Source organism: Odocoileus virginianus, chromosome 12 (genome assembly GCF_023699985.2).
Source record: "Odocoileus virginianus isolate 20LAN1187 ecotype Illinois chromosome 12, Ovbor_1.2, whole genome shotgun sequence".
Lineage (NCBI taxonomy): Eukaryota > Metazoa > Chordata > Mammalia > Artiodactyla > Cervidae > Odocoileus > Odocoileus virginianus.
The window spans coordinates 15,617,433-15,637,921 of record NC_069685.1 but is presented as its reverse complement, the minus strand read 5'-3'; the positions used below and the strand labels follow the sequence as shown (position 1 = coordinate 15,637,921).

The 20,489-nt window shown below is 39.1% G+C and overlaps 1 protein-coding gene across 4 annotated transcripts; it reads left to right on the top strand.

Moving 5' to 3' along the window:
* Positions 1 to 296: 296 nt before the first annotated feature.
* On the top strand, positions 297 to 20,073 carry ZNF330 (zinc finger protein 330). Of its 4 annotated transcripts, none has more exons than XM_020892189.2 (10): positions 297 to 396; positions 3,452 to 3,583; positions 5,201 to 5,220; positions 5,324 to 5,394; positions 7,455 to 7,534; positions 10,224 to 10,350; positions 10,982 to 11,086; positions 14,645 to 14,691; positions 17,549 to 17,666; positions 19,095 to 20,073. In XM_020892189.2, the coding sequence occupies exons 2-10, from the start codon at positions 3,464 to 3,466 to the stop codon at positions 19,367 to 19,369; spliced, it is 963 nt and encodes a 320-aa protein (XP_020747848.1). In that variant the 5' UTR covers positions 297 to 396; positions 3,452 to 3,463; the 3' UTR covers positions 19,370 to 20,073. The 4 variants fall into 4 exon arrangements, with proteins under 4 accessions (XP_020747848.1, XP_020747846.1, XP_020747845.1 ...); XM_020892187.2 differs by lacking the exon at positions 297 to 396 and adding an exon at positions 1,376 to 1,459; XM_020892186.2 differs by lacking the exon at positions 297 to 396 and adding an exon at positions 1,417 to 1,607.
* Positions 20,074 to 20,489: the final 416 nt, after the last annotated feature.

The following is a 20,489-nucleotide window of genomic DNA, read 5'->3' as shown; positions in this document are numbered from 1 at the left end:
AGAAAAAGTGGCATGGCTACATAAAAAGGAGGAGGGATTATCCGAGTAGGGGACAGACAGACCCTAAGCTCCTAACCAAGACATAAAGAAAGTGTGGAAAAATAAGCCATCTTCACTTTAAAGTTTAAAGTAAGCAGCCTCTAGGAGGGAGAGGATGCTATGTCTCAGCTAAAGACAGCAAGAGCACACTAGAGATCCAGAATGTAGAAGAATTTGTTCACAAAAGACTGGAATTCCAGAGGCCAGTGGCAACAGACAAAGGAGGGTAGTACCGACCTTCACTGACAACTAAAGGTCCAGTTTGTGCAGCAAACATGTAAAGTGGTTGTGTGGGGACAAAAAAGTTTCCTGAAGAATTAAGCAAGAATTTTCTGTTTGTACCTGATCCAGTACCAGGTTGTGAGTTTCTTTTTCCTTTTAGACTTTTCTCTTCCTTTCAGTTCAGTTCAGTTCAGTTGCTCAGTTGTGTCTGACTCTTTGCGACCCCATGAACCGCAGCACGCCAGGCCTCCCTGTCCATCACCAACTCCCGGAGTCTACCCAAACCCATGTCCATTGAGTCGGTGATGCCATCCAACCATCTCATCCTCTGTCGTCCCCTTCTCCTCTTACCCTCAATCTTTCCCAGCATCAGGGTCTTTTCCAATGAGTCAGCTCTTTGCATGAGGTGGCCAAAATATTGGAGTTTCAGCTTCAGCATCAGTCCTTCCAATGAACACCCAGGACTTATCTCCTTTAGGATGGACTGGTTGGATCTCCTTGCAGTCCAAGGGACTCTCAAGAGTTTTCTTCAACACCACAGTTCAAAAGCATCAATTCTTCGGTGCTCAGCTTTCTTTACGGTCCGATTCTCACATCCATACATGACTACTGGAAAAACCATAGCCTTGACTAGACAGACCTTTGTTGGCAAAGTAATGTCTCTGCATTTTAATATTTTGTCTAGGTTGGTCATAACTTTCCTTCCAAGGAGTAAGCGTCTTTTAATTTTATGGCTGCAATCACCATCTGCAGTGATTTTGGAGGACAGAAAAATAAAGTCAGCCACTGTTTCCACTGTTTCCCCATCTATTTGCCATGAGGTGATGGGACCGGATGCCATGATCTTAGTTTTCTGAATGTTGAGCTTTAAGCCAACGTTTTCACTCTCCTCTTTCACTTTCATCAAGAGGCTGTTTAGTTCTTCTTCACTTTCTGCCATAAGGGTGGTGTCATCTTTAGCGTTCTCCTTTTCTGAAAACATAAAATTGATAGGTCCCTTCCCAACCACTTTCCTCCTTCTGTTCCCTCCTTTTTCCTCACCTCCCAGGTTCTCCTCACGGCATTGGGAGCCCCGCCCCCCGCGGGAGGGGCAGGGACGGGGCGGAGCGAACAGAAGTGGGCGGGCCCTCTTCTATCGACGTGCAGCCGGAAGGACGCTGCTGACGTCAGAGGACGTCCGGTCCGGCTCCTAGTATCTGTAAGCGCTTCTGGCCGCGTTTCTCCGGGTTTAGTAGCCTTTTTTCCTAGAGCCGTAGTTCGCGCGTTGGAGCTGCTGCCGCCGCGGGCCAGCTTCACGCCCTTTCCTGCCCCCCGGCCCCCGGAGTGAGTCCGGCCTCCCCGTGAGGGTGAGCGAGGTCCGCCCGGAGCGCGCGCGAGGGAGGGCGCCCCGCGGGCGGGGACGGCCGTCGGTTTCCCCCGCCGCGTGGCACCGCCGCCTCGTCTCCCCTGGACGCCCCCCGCACCTCCAGTCCTGCTGCAGGCTTTGCCTCCCAAGCCGCAGTGAGCCCCTGGGGCCTGTTTCTTCATTGCACGCCACGGGCCACGTCCTGAAGAAGTGGGAACCTTCCTGGAGAAGGGCTTAATACCGTATAAAGCCGAGAACAGAATTCAGTTTTTAAGTTTAGAAAACAAACTGGAGGGGGAAAAATGAGGCTCAACTTTCCCAGCGGATTCACCCCTAGGGACGCAGAAAATTTCACCCAGTGAACACCCTGTGATTATTTTCGGAGCTCATTTGGGGAGGGCAGTACACCTTTTTTCACTCTGTATCTTGTCGCTTTGAATATTGGAAGGGTGACCTAGTGGACTTGGATGTTGCTCCACCTCACCACCCTCTAAACCTCTTGGCCTGGTTTGTCGATGTTTTTAAGGCGCAACTAACCACCACATGATTTATTGATTGGGCATTCCAGCGTTAAGAGTTGAAACCCCAAAAGTAGAAAAACTTTGAATGACTTTAGTCCTGTTCCAAGCACAAGCTGGTGTGTGATTTTTGCGGTACTGTAATGAGAAATATAAATGTCGAAGTGTGCTTGCTTAGAACTCTCTCCCTGTATCACGGACATGACTCCGCTTTCTTTGAATATTTTTTCCTTCATGGAGGTTGTGTGTCAGTCGCCATGAAACTTGAAACCATGCTTGGAGGTTTCGGATTTGTAGATCTTGGATAGAGCCTAGAAGGCTCAGTCTGTACTTTTATAGATTTCCAGATAATTTTTGAGAACCACTCTTAGGAAAGACGGTTTTTAAAAAGTGTATGTAGTTTGAAGAATACTAGGAAGTTTAAGTTTCTCTTTCAAAGCAAGCATGTGGACTCGTTTGTGTATCTTTCCATTTATTAAGTGCTTAATTTGTGCTCAAAAGGCTGGGAGGCAAACCTTGTCAAGAAAGATAGAACTGGAATTTTCAGGGCACTTGTGGTATTCAGATGGGATGAAAAGCCAAATAAAAATGTGTTATTTGTCAAAATCTTGTTTTTTCTAACTGTTGTGGTTCCTTCAATTACCTGATAAAAGCCAGTTTTAAAGTCCTTATTTTGATGTGTGGTAAGCACATACTCTTAAGTATGAAGTTAAAATTACATGCTCACTGCAGGTAAAAGTATAAGGAAAGGCAGCTTTCAAGGAGTCAAATTGATTCAGATGCCTTTAATATTTTTTCAGAAAGGATAGTTTGTAGTTGATGTCCTGTGACATGACTGTTGGATATTTTATCTAGGCATTATGTGGGAGAAATTAGACATAGTTGAAGTCGTGGCAGCATCAGGTTATCTGAATATATAGCTTAAAAAGTGAAACAAACTGGGTAAATAATTACTTTTAAATGATACATTCCTAATAATTTTGTTCACTTGATACAGAGTAATTTTTAAAGGATATTATTTAACATAGAAGCTTCTCTGTGGGAAAGAAAACCATTTTGGCTGTTAGGATAAATCTTTTGGCATTTACATTTTTTAGAACTATTTGATAATACAAGTAAGTGCTTTGTTTTTTTAAAGCCATCTATTTTATTTGGAATGATGTATGCTTCATGTTTCATAAAGGCTTAAAATGTGCTTAACCATCAAAATGGCAGAGCTGAGTTTAAAATTTAATGAGAATTAAAACATTTCATTCTGCTGCTCCTTAGTTTCTTTAAAATAGCAAACACAACAAGGCAATTATATCTTCTCTGCTTGCTTGTGTAGAAAGAAGGGAAAATGCCTAAAAAAAAGACTGGTGCAAGGAAGAAGGCAGAGAACCGCCGGGAACGTGAAAAACAGTTAAGAGCATCAAGAAGCACCATAGATTTAGCTAAACATCCATGCAATGCGTCAATGGTAATGGGTTTTTTGATTCTCAGTTGAAAAACTATGTAAGTCTGTGTTAAAGGCATGTCTGTTGTTTTCATTAACACCGAATAGCAGTTGAGTTTTGTTTGATTTTGTTCATAAAACCTGTCATATTATCTTGGCTACTATTGTATTGATCAAGAATACATACTAGGAACTGTGTGACATTTTCCAGCCTCTGTAACCTAGTAAGCCTTCCTCAATTTATCCTATTAATCGGAATGTTTTCCCCATATGTCATCATTACCTCATCGCTTCCTCGGACCATGTTTTCTCTGCGTTGTCCCAAAACTCAGATTTGCATACCTCTCTGCTTTTTCTCTTCCCATTCCTTTTTATGTGTACTTTTGTTTCATCAAACATTTATGAAATGCTTAATATGTCTTAATTCCTCAAATGTTTATTGTGTACAGGCTCTGTGCTATTTTAGGCATTATGGAGGATACGTAGATGAATGACACAGTCTCTGTTTCCACAAGCTGAGGGCTCAGTTGTTTTCTGTATTACCTAATGTTTATAAATGACAGAAATCCAAGTTAAGTAACTTGAGGGAGAAATAGAGTTGATTGAATGAATAATGGAAAGACAAGGATGTAGCTGGGATGCAGGAACAGCTGGAACCTGGAACAGCTTCTAGTTCTGTCCCTTTCTTTTATCTAGTTCCATTTTCTCAGATTGTTTTATTTCATTTGGGTTCATAACCACTGGGTTTATAGCTTGCATGTTACATCACATATTGTCCTAAAAGAGGGAAAGAGCTCTGATAGGTTGGTCTTGGGTGGGTGCCATCCCTGGGTTAACCGACATTTATGACTGGGTTGGGGGGTGAGGAGGAGCAAGGTTACCTAATATAAATAGGACAGTGGGCACTCCTTTCTCTGTGCCAGGGTCATTTCTAGAGAAGAGAAGGAAGACAAAAGAAGAAATGACTCATCCATAAATAGATGCAGTGAGGGCTAGACTTTGGTAAGTGCTGCAGAAAAGGTACAATTGGGACTAAGGTATACAAGGACGAAAAGTTGGTAAAAGATGAATGTGGGGCTGGGGTTCAGCTCATAGAGGAGGTGGGATCATCACCAGAGCTTGCAGCAAGTAAAGGAGTGCGGAGGTACTTTCAGGGAGACGTATTAGAATAAGTAAGACATGGAAAAGAGAATACAAGACATAGTTTGAGAACAACTGGCAAATAGTGACTTGAATCTAAAGAGAATAGGCCAACGAGGTTTGAAAAGTGACCAGAGGCCAGATTGTGCAGTTCTTAGTGCCACATTCAGAATCCTGGATTTTCTGTGAGCTTCAGCATACTGTATTCCCTACTGTTTCTTGTACCATTCTGTATTATTTTTCTGATTCCTTAAAAAAATTCAAAAAACAGACCACTACTGTTTTTAGCCTCTTTTGTGAAAATGCCACTTCTTTCTCTAGTGTGGTATGCCCAATAGCATACCTTTGTTGTTAAAGTATGTGTAGATGCTGGTATACATGGGCTTTTGAGCAAGTGTCACTTACATTTTAACATGAAAAATAGGATATTCTTTATAATGCAAGTAACTTTGCAGTTTTCATCCGGTAGAAAGATTAATATTATGTTTTTATATTTTACAGGAATGTGACAAGTGTCAGAGGTAAATTATTTGTTTTTCTATCTTTTTTCTATCTATATGTAATAATAGACGGACCTTTTATCTGGTATTGACTGTATTTAAAACTTTTCTTTTACATGACAAGGCGGCAGAAGAATAGAGCGTTCTGCTACTTTTGTAATTCTGTACAGAAGGTACCAATTTGTGCACAGTGTGGTAAGTGTATGGTGAAAACGCATGCCTTTTCTTTTACTCAGAATTTATTTGGTATTTATTTAGTTTGAACCTGTGGGTTCATCATTATCATTTACAGTAATGTTATGCTCACTGTTAATAAGATAATATAAAATGTTATTTGGCCTCCCAGAAAACTATCACATCTTGGTTTTTATCTCTGATGTCACACTGGAAAAATAATTAAGATACAGTTTAGGTACCATGTGTGTTATTTTAAACATGAAAAGATTAAATTTCAGACTGATAAGATTTAGTGATCCTGAACTTTTCTTTATGCTGTTCTAGTCTTGTTGATATCTTTTGTTTACTTTTCTAACTTGATTGATGGATAGCGCATTGGACTTCTAACCTGATTCTTGCTGGTACTGCCTGCAGTATGTTGGTTAGACCATTGAACATAATTTTATTGAACATTCAACTGGTGCTGGTTTTTATGATCACTTGTTTTCTTATTTGGTTCTCAGTGTATGATTCTTGAGTTTCCTCACATGTATTCCCAAGTAAGTGGAATAGAGTTCCTAAGCCATGTACTTAATGCATTTTTATTCAGAGTGAATGATTGTTCAGAGTAAAACTATATAGTAGTTCATAGAACAACAAGATTGATGTTTCCCAAATAGTCTTCCACAGAACACTTGCCATATTAATAGGTATTTCTTCAAGCAGTGCATACATTTGAGACATACTGTATGTTCCCCTCACTGCCATCTGGGAGAATTCTGTTACATGTGTGTGTGTTTAAGATTCTGAAGACCTCCAGTAAGGAAGCCTGATTAATTGTATTTACTCCAGAACCATCCCCCAAACTTTTGTTTAAACACAGGTTCCCCTTTGGTTATGGGATGTTAATTTCAGGTGAAACACAGTTTGAGATATGTTCATTTAAATGTGTTTATGCATGATAACATTGCAGAAAGTTAGGAAGGCTTAGGGCCACACCCCTGAATATTTCCGGTGTAGTTCCAGCTTCCAAAGACGTCTTTGAAGTCTGTAATTCATGGAAAAGAGAAACACTAACCTAGATAAACCCATCATCTGCTGGTTTTATATCTTTATTCATAAAGACAAATGGATGTAGAATGCAAAAATATAATAGATTGTGGAGAAGACGGAGCTACACTCTGGCGAGGCCCTTCGCTTGTCTTCAGCGTCTGGTGCTATGCATGGATGCCTCTCCTGCTCACTAGTTCTTGCCCTTAGTGTTGGACAGGGAACAGTTGGGGCGCTGCTGCCTCTCATTTCCAGTTTCTCTTTCTTCCGGTTTCCTCTTGTCTAGCTTGGTTTCCTAGGTAATCAGGGTAATGGAAAATCGAGAGTCTTCTGTTTCTTCCATGTTCCACTTTGTGGTGCCTGAGATGTGTGATTAGTATGTCACCATTAATCCTCTCGTGGCATGTGATAAATGAATTTCTTGATGGTGTTTCAGATTGCTAGTTTGCTGCTAGATCAGAGTTCTTGTGGCTGTATTGTGATTTTTTGCTTTATCACTGTGTTCTTGAGTTTTTATGCTCCCTTGGACACTATTTGACAGTTATTTTGGAAGAATGCTTACCTGGGAGCTATGTTTATAAATTTTTAACTGTGGATAAACATAAAAAATGAACTAGGTAATTTGCATAGTTATTATTTTATATTTGGTTTGAGAATGTTCTATGGAAAGAAGCAGTCCCTTCAAATCAGACTGCCTTTATTGTGAATTATAAAATGTGCATATCACTTTGAAATCTCTTTATTCATCTGAAAATTCACAAGGTTTTAAACTGTTCTGGTGATCATTAGATAAGAAAGCATAACCTTTAATTTCTGATTTTACTGCAAACATGAAGTAGTATATAAATTCCTAATCTGAAAAGATCAGACTCTGTTGAGATCTCAGTTAATATCCATTTTCTTTTTTCAGTTATGTAAGCAGTAAACAGTGCTAGTCTGTATTTTCAAACTATTTCCATAGGAACTTGGGCTAGATAAAAAGAGGAATTAGTGAATGTTTACATGGACCACTTTGTAAGACTAATAGTGAAAATTCATTTCTTTGCTAGGGAAAACAAAGTGCATGATGAAGTCTTCAGACTGTGTCATAAAGCATGCTGGTGTCTACAGTACTGGCCTTGCCGTGGTGGTAAGCTTCTTGTCATATCTTTTAGGCTGGTAGATTTCCAAGGAGCTGGAGAAGGCATTCTTAACCAGTATGCAGTTATTTTTTCCCAAATGTATTGCTTTGTCCCTTGGTTCAGTTAGTCTGGAGTTATCTGGATTACCTGGCATGTTTTTGTATGATTTTCACTTATTCTCCACTTGTTTTTGGCTACTTCCTTCTTTCTTACTGGGAAACGTACAGACTGCTTCCTGCTTTCTTATTGGGAGATGTACAAGGAATGGAAACTCATCTAATACGGACCCAAACAACAATTCGTCAGTCGGGCCTTTTTAACGTGTCTTAATTATTAAAACGTCAACAATATATTATTCCCACATTGCAGGCAGATTCTTTACTGTGAGCCATCAGGGAAGCCCTCTCTATATTGAAAGATCTGCTAAATTAAGATTCAAGCTTTTGATTGAATAAGCAACCTAAGTTCCAAAACAACCTGTGATTGTTTTTTTAAAGCTTTACATTTCAAAAAAGAGTACGTAGTTAACACAGTTTTGCTCTTCACTACATATAGACATATGTACTTCATTGCATGTAGTTATCCTTCATGACATGTAGAATTGTCAAAGGAAGTTCATGTTTTAAATAATAGAAACAATTGTGTCCTGTGATGCATTTTGCTCTTTTTTCCACTAAAAGATGTTATCCTTTTGTCCCTTTTTGCTATATCTATTGTATTAATTTATGCTCAGTTCCAAATGTCAGTCCATGAGGAATATAATATTTAAAGTAGAATACAAATAATAATTTTCCAGGAACACATAATTTTTCATCATGAAGCAGACCTTTACATTTTTCAAGTGTGCATGTCTTGCAGAAGTAAGAGTTAGAAATATAATCATCTTGTGAAAATTCTTTAAGTATAGGATTGTCAGTGTTGCCTTTATTCAGAAGCTGTTGTAATCTTCCTTGGTATGTCTAGATTTATCAAATTACTACTTTTTAAATTCACTGAATTGTGTAAGTGTGAATGATCTCTTATATAAGAATACATTTAAGTAGAATCATGCATTGTTAGCTCTGAGTCCTAGAACAGTGATTTTCTGGCCATTTTCTATTTGCCAGTTAAGATTCCCTCTCCCTTCACTCTTCTCCAGCCTGATTTGCCATGGGAGCCTGACCTGCGTGTGTGAACTGGATTGGTGACTTTCTTACTTGTGGCTTCTTTTTGGCGTCAGCCCGTGGAGGGGCTGATGAGGGGAGGAAATTATGATCTGGGTGTTTATTCTTTCAGCTTTCTCCCTACCATATTGTCCTGGTCTCCTCTATTTGATAGGTAGTCCTCCCCGTACGGCTCTCTCTTGTGGTTCTAGAACCTTCTTCTTTCCCTTGGCTGTATCCCTTCAGGTCTAGGGGTATATGTGTATTATCCCTTGATGCCTTTTTACGCCCTTCCCTGTTATTTGTGAATTATATCTTTTAACTCCCCTGGATTACCCAGGTTAATGTGTCATCTCTCTCTTGCTAGAACTCTGAGTTAACATTTGAGGATTTGTTATCCACACTGGTAATCTATTTTTACAAGTCCAAAACATTCTTCCTATTTGCTCTTTACCACTTTTGTTAATGGAGCCTTGAATAGAATTGAGTGCGACACTGAACGTTGAGGTTCAGAAGACCTGGATTTAAATCACAGCCCCTCTCTAATGTAGCTCTGGCACTTGCCTCATGCCCTGTCCCTCCTCGCCTGTGAAGGAAACACTGTTCAGTCCCATTTTAAGCATCTTCCTAGCTCTTAGTGTCCTGTAGATGTCATTGTGCCATTGAAAGGCATAGTTACAGTCTTATCTTGATAGAGGATTGGAGTCGTATTACCTTGTCATTTAGTAACGTGTTTTACTTCAGTTTTTCCTACAAAGAAGTATATTAATGATTTATAATACATGCTGTGTGTGTGTTTAGTCACTCAGTCATGTCTGACACTTGGCGACCTCATGGACCATAGTTTGCCAGGCTCCTCTGTCCTTGGGATGTTTCAGGCAAGAATGCTGGAGTGGGTTGCTGTTTCCTACTCCAGGGGATCTTCCCAGTGCAGGGATCAAGCCTGCATCTCCTGTGTCTCCTGCATTGGTCGGCAGACTCTCTATCCATTGAGCCACTAGGCATTTAAAACATAAGTTGCTTTAAAAGAAAAAAGATGGTGGCAGAAATTTAACATTTTCTCTGTTGTTCTAGAAAAGTTATGTGATTATTTTATAAATTACACAGATAAGGATCTTTCTTAAGTCAGAAATGTTAATATTTGCAAAAGTTCAGCTTAGTTACCAGAGTTGCTATAGGACAGGGATGTTTGAATTGTGGGCTCTAGACTTCATTTAATTTAAAATTCATTTTGACGACAACACTATCTACTCTTTGACTTATTTTAATGATTGACATTTAGAGTATGTGTATAGTTTGCCTCCTGCTTCTTTTTCTTTGGATTTGTAGCTTAGATTTGTATATTGTAAATAGCTATTGGTGAAGAAGTTGGATGTTCAGGGAACCTTGTTTAATTTTGGGTTAGAGAAAGCGGTACATTTTTAAATGCAGCCACTCTATCACTGAACATTGATGAGTGGCTGAATGCATATAATTTTGGTGGTAGCCTTTGGTTAAACAATGGTTGTAGCCAGTCCGGTGGCAAAGATTAATTTTTTGTGTTCTTTGGTTGCAGGGTGCAATATGTGACTTCTGTGAAGCTTGGGTCTGTCATGGGAGGAAATGTCTCAGCACACACGCCTGTGCCTGCCCTCTTACCGATGCTGAGTGTGTGGAATGTGAACGGGGTGTGTGGGACCACGGTGAGTGGTTACATACAAGTGATGAGCTTTGCTGGAAGTCAAGGATGACCATGAAACATTCTAGATGCTCTTGTTGATGATTTTTTTTTTTTAACAGGATACTATCAATCCTAAGTATTGGCACTATTTCCATTATCAGTTGAGTTCAGGGATCCCCAGCCTCTGAGCCACAGACTCCTCCTGTCAGATTAGAAATAAAGCACACAATAAATGGAATGTGCTTGAATCATCCTGAAACCATCCCCCCGCATCCCCAAACCTGTCCCTGGTGCCAGAACGGTTGGGGACCAGGTAAACTTTAGTTGGACAAAGGATTTATGCATAGCAACATTAAGAGGCAGTGCTAGGATTGTCTACCGAGGCAGGTAGGGAGGGGAGTTAGTACCGGAGAGGAAGTGTCTCTTAGCCTTTTGTGTATTATATTCAGAGCCAGGACATAGTGGGAGTTCACTCTTGTTTGGTTCAGTTGGTTAGTTTTCTTTGTAGCTTTTACCAGAACAAAAGTTGCTGTGCTATTTTGGTATACATCTGTGATAACTTGCCATCTTTTCTGAGCAGTTTTATAGATGAGAATTTTTTAATTAAACTTTATTATATTTACATTTGTGGGTTTTGTTCTTTAATCCAATAGGAGGCAGAATTTTCAGTTGTTCTTTTTGCCATAACTTTCTTTGTGAAGATGATCAGTTTGAACATCAAGCCAGCTGCCAGGTTTTAGAAGCGGAAACATTTAAATGTAAGTTTTTAATATGTTACATGTTCTTTATACCTAAGATTCTTAATAGTATAAGTGTTAAACTTACTGGAAAAGGAATCTGGTTTTTCATGTGGCCTCTTATGTACTGTAATTTAATTCAGGATCTATTTTCTGTTTGTAGAAAAAATTCAGAATACATATAGTCCATTGTTTTCCAACAGTGGTACCAGTGGCATTTTAGTTGGGTCAGTTCTTCATTTTGTGGGATTGATCAGGCCTTGCAGGGCGCGTAGAATTCCTGATCATGAGTACTAAATGGTGTTTTCACTCCCAAGTTATAGTAACTAGCCCCTCTCCCCACCCTATTTTCAGATGTCCCCAAATAAGTGGTTCAACCCCTAGTTTGTTCCTGCTTTTGGTTCCAGTGACTCTTAGGAGTCTGCATTAGAAACACCTGTGGAGGTTTTTAGAAAATGGAGGTGCCCAAGCCTCATCCTTGGAGATTTTAAGTCTGTGGTGGGGGCCAGGCATCTGTATTTAGCCTGTAGCCATAATTCTCATGTATATTCCAGTTTAAGAACCAGTGTTGCAGATGGGTTCATGGCATCATCTTTACAGATAAAATTGCATTGTATTTTTACTCTTGTTAATTTCTAAAAGCTCAAGTTTTAGATTCAAACATTATTTGATTTCTACTTTTGGACCATATGTTTTGGGGCAAATTACCAAATCTTTCTAAACCTTAGTTTTGTTATATTTTAAAAGGAAGATGCTGATTTTTTCAAAGAGTTAACTGAGAAGAGAATCCATATGAAGCATCAGGATGGTACTCTTTCTAAGGGTACTTAGAAAGCCCTAAGTAAATAGTAGACACCATTGTAGGAAAGGCTGAAATTCCAGATTCAATCTCATGAATTTGGTTCTTGTTCTGCTATAAAATGCTAATCCTTACACTCATCTGTAACGTCTATAAAGTTGATAAGTCATTAGTCTTAACACACATGTCCAGACAAGTATGTAATTCTCACAGTATTTATAAAGAAAATCTCAAAAGATTAAAGGGACATGTCAAAGTAGTCAGCATTTTTGAGCTGTTCCTAGACTTGTGTAGAATGTATAATATAAAAATTAAAATATTTTATTTGAAACTTGGGAGCTTTATGTATTTTATAGTATTTAAACCCAAAGACAGGCAACTTTGAGTGATGTGATTTAGTAAAAGACAAAGGAAAAATAAAGATACTGAATAATGAAGGGATTTTAATATAAATCTATTACCATTTGATACCTCATATTAACATCATTCTCATTGTAGATTCACAGGTTTCTTTGGCTTTGTGTAATTTATCCTCTTTCTTTACTTTTTTTCATTGCTTTGTTTTTTCTTTGTCATTCTTCCTTTGCCAGTTGCCATTCACTCCTTGAAATATATGCTCTGAAATACTGCCCTAATCATACACATAAGCCTCAAAGATAGTTTGTTTCTACTCCCTTACTGGTCGTATCTCATAATTTTTGGATTTGAACTTATAACTATGAATGGGAAAATATGGGAATTCTTTAAAGTACTTATTTTACATGCATAACCAGTAGGAAGAATGTCTTGAGGGAAAAAAAATCCCCACACAAGTGTGTATTCTGCCTTTATTTTTTCAAATAATGAAAATGGCCTGGGGGCCTCTAGTTTAAGTGGCTTATTATCAGTAGTCTTTGATGTATCCAAACCTGCTTTCTTTTAAAATACTCTGAAGACATAGAAATAGATTTAAAAAGAAAACCATTCCCCAGTCTAAAACTAGGAAAGTCACAATATTTTTTAGAATCTAGAAGAAGCGCATTTTCTAATATAAACTCAAGATTTTAATTCTTAGGGAGGAAAATTAACAGGACAGAGAACTGAAGTGCCTGTGTGTGGGGCTGAGGTAGTTAGCAGAAGACTGGCAGGGCCACGTCCCACCAGAATGGTTTGGGTTCCAAGAGGTGAAGGTGAGGGTGCGATAGACAGCAGTGGATTTCTTAGAGTTGTGTCTTTGTGGCATGTCAGAAGCTCAGCTGGTGGGGATGGGGAAGCGTGTATGAGGAGTGTTTGGCGCACAGGGAGATTGAGTTAGGCACTTGGTACTTCCACTGTGTGTTCTGGTTCTGTATTTGAAACGGGCGTATAGTGTTTTTGAGGGGCTTCCCTGTGGCTCAATGGTAAAGAATCCCCCTGCCAAACAGGAGACAGAGGTTCTATCCCTGGGTTGGGAAGATCCCCTAGAGAAGGAAAGGGCAACCCACTCTGGTATTCTTGCCTGGGAAATCCCATGGACGGGGGGCCTGGTGGGCTACAGTCCATGGGGTCTCAAGAGAGTTGGACATGACTGAGCGACTAAGCAATACTCCTTTTTTTGACTGAATGAAGACTGAACCTAAGAACTCTGGGCATATCTTCAAGTAGAGATGATTGAGATTTCAGGCTTTTTCCTCTGCAGGCTGAAACAATATAGTTATTATAGGAGTAATTTGGTGTGCTTATATATATCTAACATGTAGTGAGTACTCAGTTGATTTTTACTTTTACTGTTAGCATTTAGGACAAGTAATACAAATCCATCTGAGTTAGTGGTGTTACTATGGAAGAAAGCAGGAGGGTTGGACAGAAACAATAATAATACACATAACTGAGAAATCATCCTTGAGTTTTTAAAAAAGTAACTCCCTGGTCCAGATTGAAAAAGCTCCCCATGACCCAGGCAAGCTTAAGTAAAAGAATCCCCAAGTTAGAAATATCTGGTTAAATATTTGAATTATAAAGATAAAATTTCTTTTGTTTGCCTTTCTTTTTTCAAGACCTCTGAGTAAATTGAAAGTTAATAGTTTACACTGTATCAGGGTAAGGCTTAGTTTATTTTCTTGTTCCTATAGGACTCTTAATTATTTTTGTCTTCTGTATTTTGACATAACTCAATATATGCCAGACATTTTGGCTATTCCAAAATATTTGCACTTAAGTGTAGATTTTTTGCATTAATTGTAGATAATGACCAAAATTAATGTGGCTTACTGACTAAAATAGAGATAAAATATTTTGGGATTTTTCCATCTGTTTTCCTGCCCTCTTGAACATTATTTTCTGTTCATAGTCACGCTTTTCCACCTGAAGTATTCTATTCTCATATCAAAAGTTTGCAAAAAATGGCAGTAGCCTATCCCACCAGGAGATAATATATATTAATGGAGATGTATTCTTTTAAAAATAGAAGTATTATATCATGAAGTGAAGAGTCTAGCCAGTGTCATGGGGAAGAAAAGATGTTTCACCGTTTCAGGTTTTAAAATATCACTAATGACGTTTGCCACCTCCTAGTTTTGGAGGAATGGAAGGCGATGAGAGGATAATTAGAGTTATAATAGTGAAAGAATACTGGGGATGTGCACCCACTGGTTTCCTCCCCTCTGGCCGGCAATTCCATCTTGTTTTTTTGTTTCTTCCAAGTGATGAGACCAAAAAAAAATATTGATAGTTAATCTAAGATAAGACAGTACAAGTATAAATCTGGAAAATAACGTTTTCATTCCAAATTTGAATCTGATATTATGTACTTTCTCCCACAGGCGTTTCATGCAATCGGCTTGGTCAACATTCCTGTCTCCGTTGTAAGGTATACTTTTATATTTTTTAGTTTTAGATTTGTTTCTAATCCCCATATATTCCCCCCAGCCCTTAGAATATTTTTAATTGTAATTAATCTATAAGGGTCCTTAAACATTATGTGTGGGTTTGCCCGGTGGCTCAGTGGTAAGAGAATCCTCCTGAAATGCAGGAGATGCAGGTTCAGTCCCTGGGTTGAGGAGATCCCCTGGAGGAGAGCATGGCAACCAACTCCAGTATTCTTGCCTGGAGGGTCCCATGGATGGGGAAGCCTGGTGGGCTACAGTCTGTAGGGTTACAAAGAGTCTGACACAAGTGAAGCAATTTAGCACACATGCCTACAAGTATTATGTATTTTAATTCTTTTCTTGTCGAGATTGTGAATGAGGTTGAGACAGCTTGGAGACATTTCAGAACTCATCCAGTTGGCCTGTGTTGTCTTGACACTAGTGTGCAGGTCTCCTGAATCTTAGCTCAGTGTTTTCATACCTTATATTTATGGAGAACATTCTGACCAAAATGATGGGAGTATATTTTAATTTATGTCAAAATGCACTTGCTTGGTGGAGTTTGAGGAAAGTGGAGATTTCCATAATGTTCTGCTTCCTTACACCTACCTTGTCTCCAACATTTCCATTTGTCAAGGATCACTGAACAGATGCACCCTGATTCACTTTGTCTCAGAGTAATTTCTCTGGTTCTTATTAATACTCCGAGTCATATCTCTTCTCTCCCAACTCCTCTCCAAGTTGGTCTGTGCTGTTTCCTCTGCCTTAGACCACTCTTCCACTCTTGCTTGCCCTGCTGTGCCCCCGTTCTGCGTATCTTAGATCTCAGCTAAGACATCACGTCTCCTGGAAGTCTTTCCTGAATCCCTGATCTGGTTTGCACTCCTCCTCTGCTCTGGCCTTTGAGTGCATAATGTCATGTAACTGTCTCTCCACCTAATGTGTCCCCAGTTAGACTGCGTGCTCTGTGTGCATGGATGAGCTGTTCACCATTATGTCACCAGAGTCTTTGTGAATACTCATATTTATGAAGAAATGTGTCTGCATGTTTCACCCTGTGTATACTTTATGCCAGGTGTTTAGGTCATAGTTCAGAAGAGTTCTAGCAGAGACCCTTTCCCTTAAGGAATTGAAATCAAGAATGTTACCAGTCCCAACAAAATTTACCTTTGCCTGAACAAAGTATATCTTTAAATTTCCTTGATATATTGAGTGATGAACCATAAAGAAGGCAGAGCACTGAAGAATTGATGCTTTCTAATTGTTCCAGAAAAAGAGAGTTCCAGACTTTATTTTTTTTTGCTCCATGCATGGTGATTCCATGCATGGTGACTGCAGCCATGAGTACCAGAAAAAGAGAGTTCCAGAAAAACATCTATTTTTGCTTTTTTGACTACGCCAAAGCCTTTGTATGGATCACAACAAACTGGAAAATTCTTCAAGAGATGGGAATACCAGACCACCTGACCTGCCTCCTGAGAAATCTGTATGCAGGTCAAGAAGCAACAGTTAGAACCAGACATGGAGCAACAGACTGGTTCCAAATTGGGAAAGGAGTATGTCAAGGCAGTATATCGCCACCCTGCTTATTTAACTTACATGCAGAGTATATCATGAGAAATGCTGGGCTGGATGAAGCACAAGCTGGAATCAGGATTGCTGGGAAAAATATCAGTAACCTCAGATATGCAGATGATACCACCCTTATGGCAGAAAGTGAAGAACTAAAGAGCCTCTTGATGAAAGAGGAGAGTGAAAATGTTGGCTTAAAACTCAACATTCAGAAAACTAAGATCATGGCATCTGGTCCCATCACTTCATGGCAAATATATGGGGAAATAATGGAAAGAGTGAGAGACTTTTATTTTTTTGGGCTCCAAAATCACTGCAGATGGTGACTGCAGCCATGAAATTAAAAGACATTTACTCCTTGGAAGAAAAGTCACGACCAACCTAGACAGCATATTAAAATGCAGAGACATTACTTTGCCAACTAGGGTCTGTCTAGTCAAAGCTATGATTTTTCCAGTAGTCATGTATGGATGAGAGAGATGAAGGAAAGCTGAGCACTGAAGACTTGATGTTTTTGAACTGTGATGTTGTAGAAGACTGTTGAGAGTCCCTTGGACAGCAAGGAGATCAAACCCCCAGTCAATCCTAAAGGAAATCAGTCTTGAATATTCACTGGAAGGACTGATGTTGAAGCTAAAACGCCAATACTTTGGCCACCTCATGTGAAGAACTGACTCACTGGAAAAGACCCTGATGCTGGGAAAGATTGAAGGTAGGAGGAGAAGGGGACGACAGAGGATGAGATAGTTGGATGTCATCACCGACTTGATGGACATGAGTTTGAGCCAGCTCTGGGAGTTGGTGATGGACAGGGAAGCTTGGTGTGCTGCAGTCCATAGGGTAAAAGTTGGACATGACTGAGTGACTAACTGAACTGAAATGTGGTTCTGGAGAAGACTCTTAAGAATCTCTTGGACAGCAAGGAAATCAACCCTGAATATTCATTGGAAGGACTGATGCTGAAGCTGAAGCTCTAGAACTTTGGTCACCTTTTGCAAAGGGCTGAGTCCATTGGAAAAGACCCGCATGGTGGCAGAGATTGAGGGCAAGAGGAGAACGGGGTGACAGGATGAGATGGTTGGATGGCATCACCAACTTAGTGGACGTGAGTTTGAGCAAACTCCAAGAGATAGTGGAGGACCAGGCAGCCTGGCGTGGCTGCAGTCATAAGGTTGCAAATAGTCAGACACGACTTAGCGAGTGAACAACAGAAACATACTGAGTGATGTTATCATGTGTTTTTTGAATTACTTATTTAACTTCCTAATTTTTATTTCTCCTATATAGGCTTGTTTCTGTGATGATCATACAAGGAGCAAGGTGTTTAAGCAAGAAAAAGGAAAACAGCCTCCCTGCCCTAAATGTGGACATGAAACTCAGGAAACTAAGGATCTTAGCATGTCAAGTAAGGCTTTTCTTAAAATAACACTGGAGTGATTTTGCTTTAATGCATAGACAAGATTTGTTTCTTTTTTTCCTCTTTCTATTTTTGTTTTTGCCTTTTCTTCATATTTGAGAAGATGAACTTGTTCTCCTAAGCAAATGGAATTTTATAGCCTTGGAAAATTGTGGGTAAAATTTTTCAATTTAACTTAAGAAATTTATCATCATTCACTTCAATATTTGGCATTTGCTTCAGTTAATGACATAGTGAATACTGAAATTTAAGACCAAAAAGAGTGATTTGTCTGTTTTTGCTTGGGCTTTCTTGTTAAATAATTGTGTAGTAATAAATCCTTAATATTCAGGTGCTGGTAATCTTCAGTACTTGGAAGTTGGAATTCATTTTGAAGCTATTCTTAGGTGTCTGATGTTTGAGCAGCAGTGCTTATTATGTTATACACTGCTACTGTAGGAAATTGTTTTATGGTTTAATGTAGTTTTCCCATGAAGGAATGCAACTACTACAACATGGTTACAATAATGCAGCTCACGATTTTGTTAAAGAGAAATTGACTCTTTACCAGACATATCAGAACAGAACCATAATTCTAAATGACTCTGACAGTACTTTGTTTAATCAAAGATACAGTTACACAGTGAGGGTGAGACATAATTTTTTGCACTAAACTTTGTTTTGCTAGAAAGGCAGAAGAAATGACAGGCTTTATTTTCTAGGATATCTGAATTACAAAATAGTTCTTTTGAGAAAAATATAATGACATGAAATCAAGTGTTCTATAATTTGAAAATACACTTTTAATTAGTCAAAGGCCTTTTAGACCTTAACGTGCCTTATTTAATGTATGTATGTAAATGCTATTCTTATTTTGTTTTCCAACTTTGTCTAGATTTAATGAAATGATACAGTCATGTTTATCATTTGTTTTATATGATGTATATGTAGACTCTGAGTAGTATAGAACCAATTGTTTTTTCTGAGGTCTTCTTTTTCTTTTTAAAGTTTTATTTATTGACTGCTGTGCAGGTTCTTCTCTACTTGCAGCAAGCGGCACTGCTCTCTAGTTGCAGTACTCAGGCTTCTCATTGCAGTGGCTTCTCGTTGCAGAGTAGGGGTTTCAGTAGTTGCAGCCCATGGGCTCAGTATTTGTGGAGCATGGACTTAGTTGCTCCGTGGCATGTGGGATTTTCCCAGGTCAGGGATCAAACCCGTGTCTCCTGTATTGGCAAGTGGATGCTTTACCACTAAGCCCCCAGGGAAGCCCTGAGGTCTTTTTTCTTGCCAGTTAAATTTTAAGTGAGTAAATGAGGAGAATGTGACCAACTTTTGCATTTGAGAGTAAGCAGCAGACACTCAGGTTCACATAATTTTATGTGTTGTAGAGGATTTGGAGAATTTAATCAAATGCCGGTACATATCTGTGTTTTGTAGCACGCTCCCTGAAATTTGGCAGGCAAACTGGAGGTGAAGAGGGAGATGGAGCTTCTGGGTATGATGCCTATTGGAAGAACCTTGCATCTAATAAGTATGCTGGTGCTAGCTACCATGATGAGGAAGAAGATGAGTACGAAGCAGAGGATGATGAAGAGGAAGAAGATGAAGGTGGAAAAGATTCAGATGCTGAGTCGTCAGATTTGTTTACTAATTTGAATTTGGGAAGGACCTATGCCAGTGGCTATGCTCACTATGAGGAACAAGAGAACTAGGAGAGCTGCTTGCCCTTTGATGACCTTGTCTCAGGAGCTGGGATGTGTGTGCTTGATGAACCATGTGTGGATGTTCAAAAGTATTATACACATTGTTACTTAGCCTTGTGCAGAGACTAGTCACATTTACTGGGACAAGGAGTAGGGCATAGCTTAATAGGAACTGATAATCAGGCTTCTAACCTAAGAAAAATGAATTTCAAATGTAATATGATTGATTTAAGCAATTGAAGCATCATGGGTTGGATTTTTACTGATTTCTGTAATCTAGTAGGTTTTGCCAATTAAATACATATATAGGATAAAGGAATAGGATGATAATATATTTGTTTGAAATGAAATTGCTGTTTTTATTAAAAAAGCTGCTTATAAAATCATTTTGTCTGATTTTGTAAAATGTAATGGGTAAAATGAATTATTGTATTTTTTCTTGTTTGTCCATAGGATAAAAGTCAGATGTTATATGCTAAATTTTCATTAAATAGTCATGTTATCTTAAGTCATTATATGTATGTTTCAGCCATTGACTCATTTAGTTCTTTCTTCACAGTGTGTGTCCTGAACAATATCTGTTATTTATGTAAATGTATGGACAAAGGTGACCATATAGCCATTTTTCAGAGACACAGAACCAGTATTATCACACAGCTGTTTTACCTAGCAAATTTGATTTCTCTTTGAATAAATCTAGTATCTCACTTATATACTTTTGACATTTAATTTCTTATTCACACTATTTTAAACCTATTTTGGAAAACATTCTGGAATTTTTGTATAAACTCATTTTTTATCTAATATGTGAGATAGGTGTCAGAAATGAATAGCGTGTGGTGGACACTGAGTGATTCGGCTGGACCCTGTCATTCATGGTGGGTGGAGAATGGTTGCTGGCACAAGTTCCAGTGGTTGCAGTTTACACTGATGATGCCTTGGGATGGTGTGGTAGAAAGGAATGCAATATTGGACTGGCTGGCATTTGACAATATGGAGAAAATTGTAGCCTTGAGGATAACAGGGTCAGATGGCTATTACTGAGCCATTGTTACTCCATAGAAATGTAATGAACAGCTGAGGGCAATAACAGGCACTAGAAAACCAGGCGTGGCAAGCCAGAGATCCT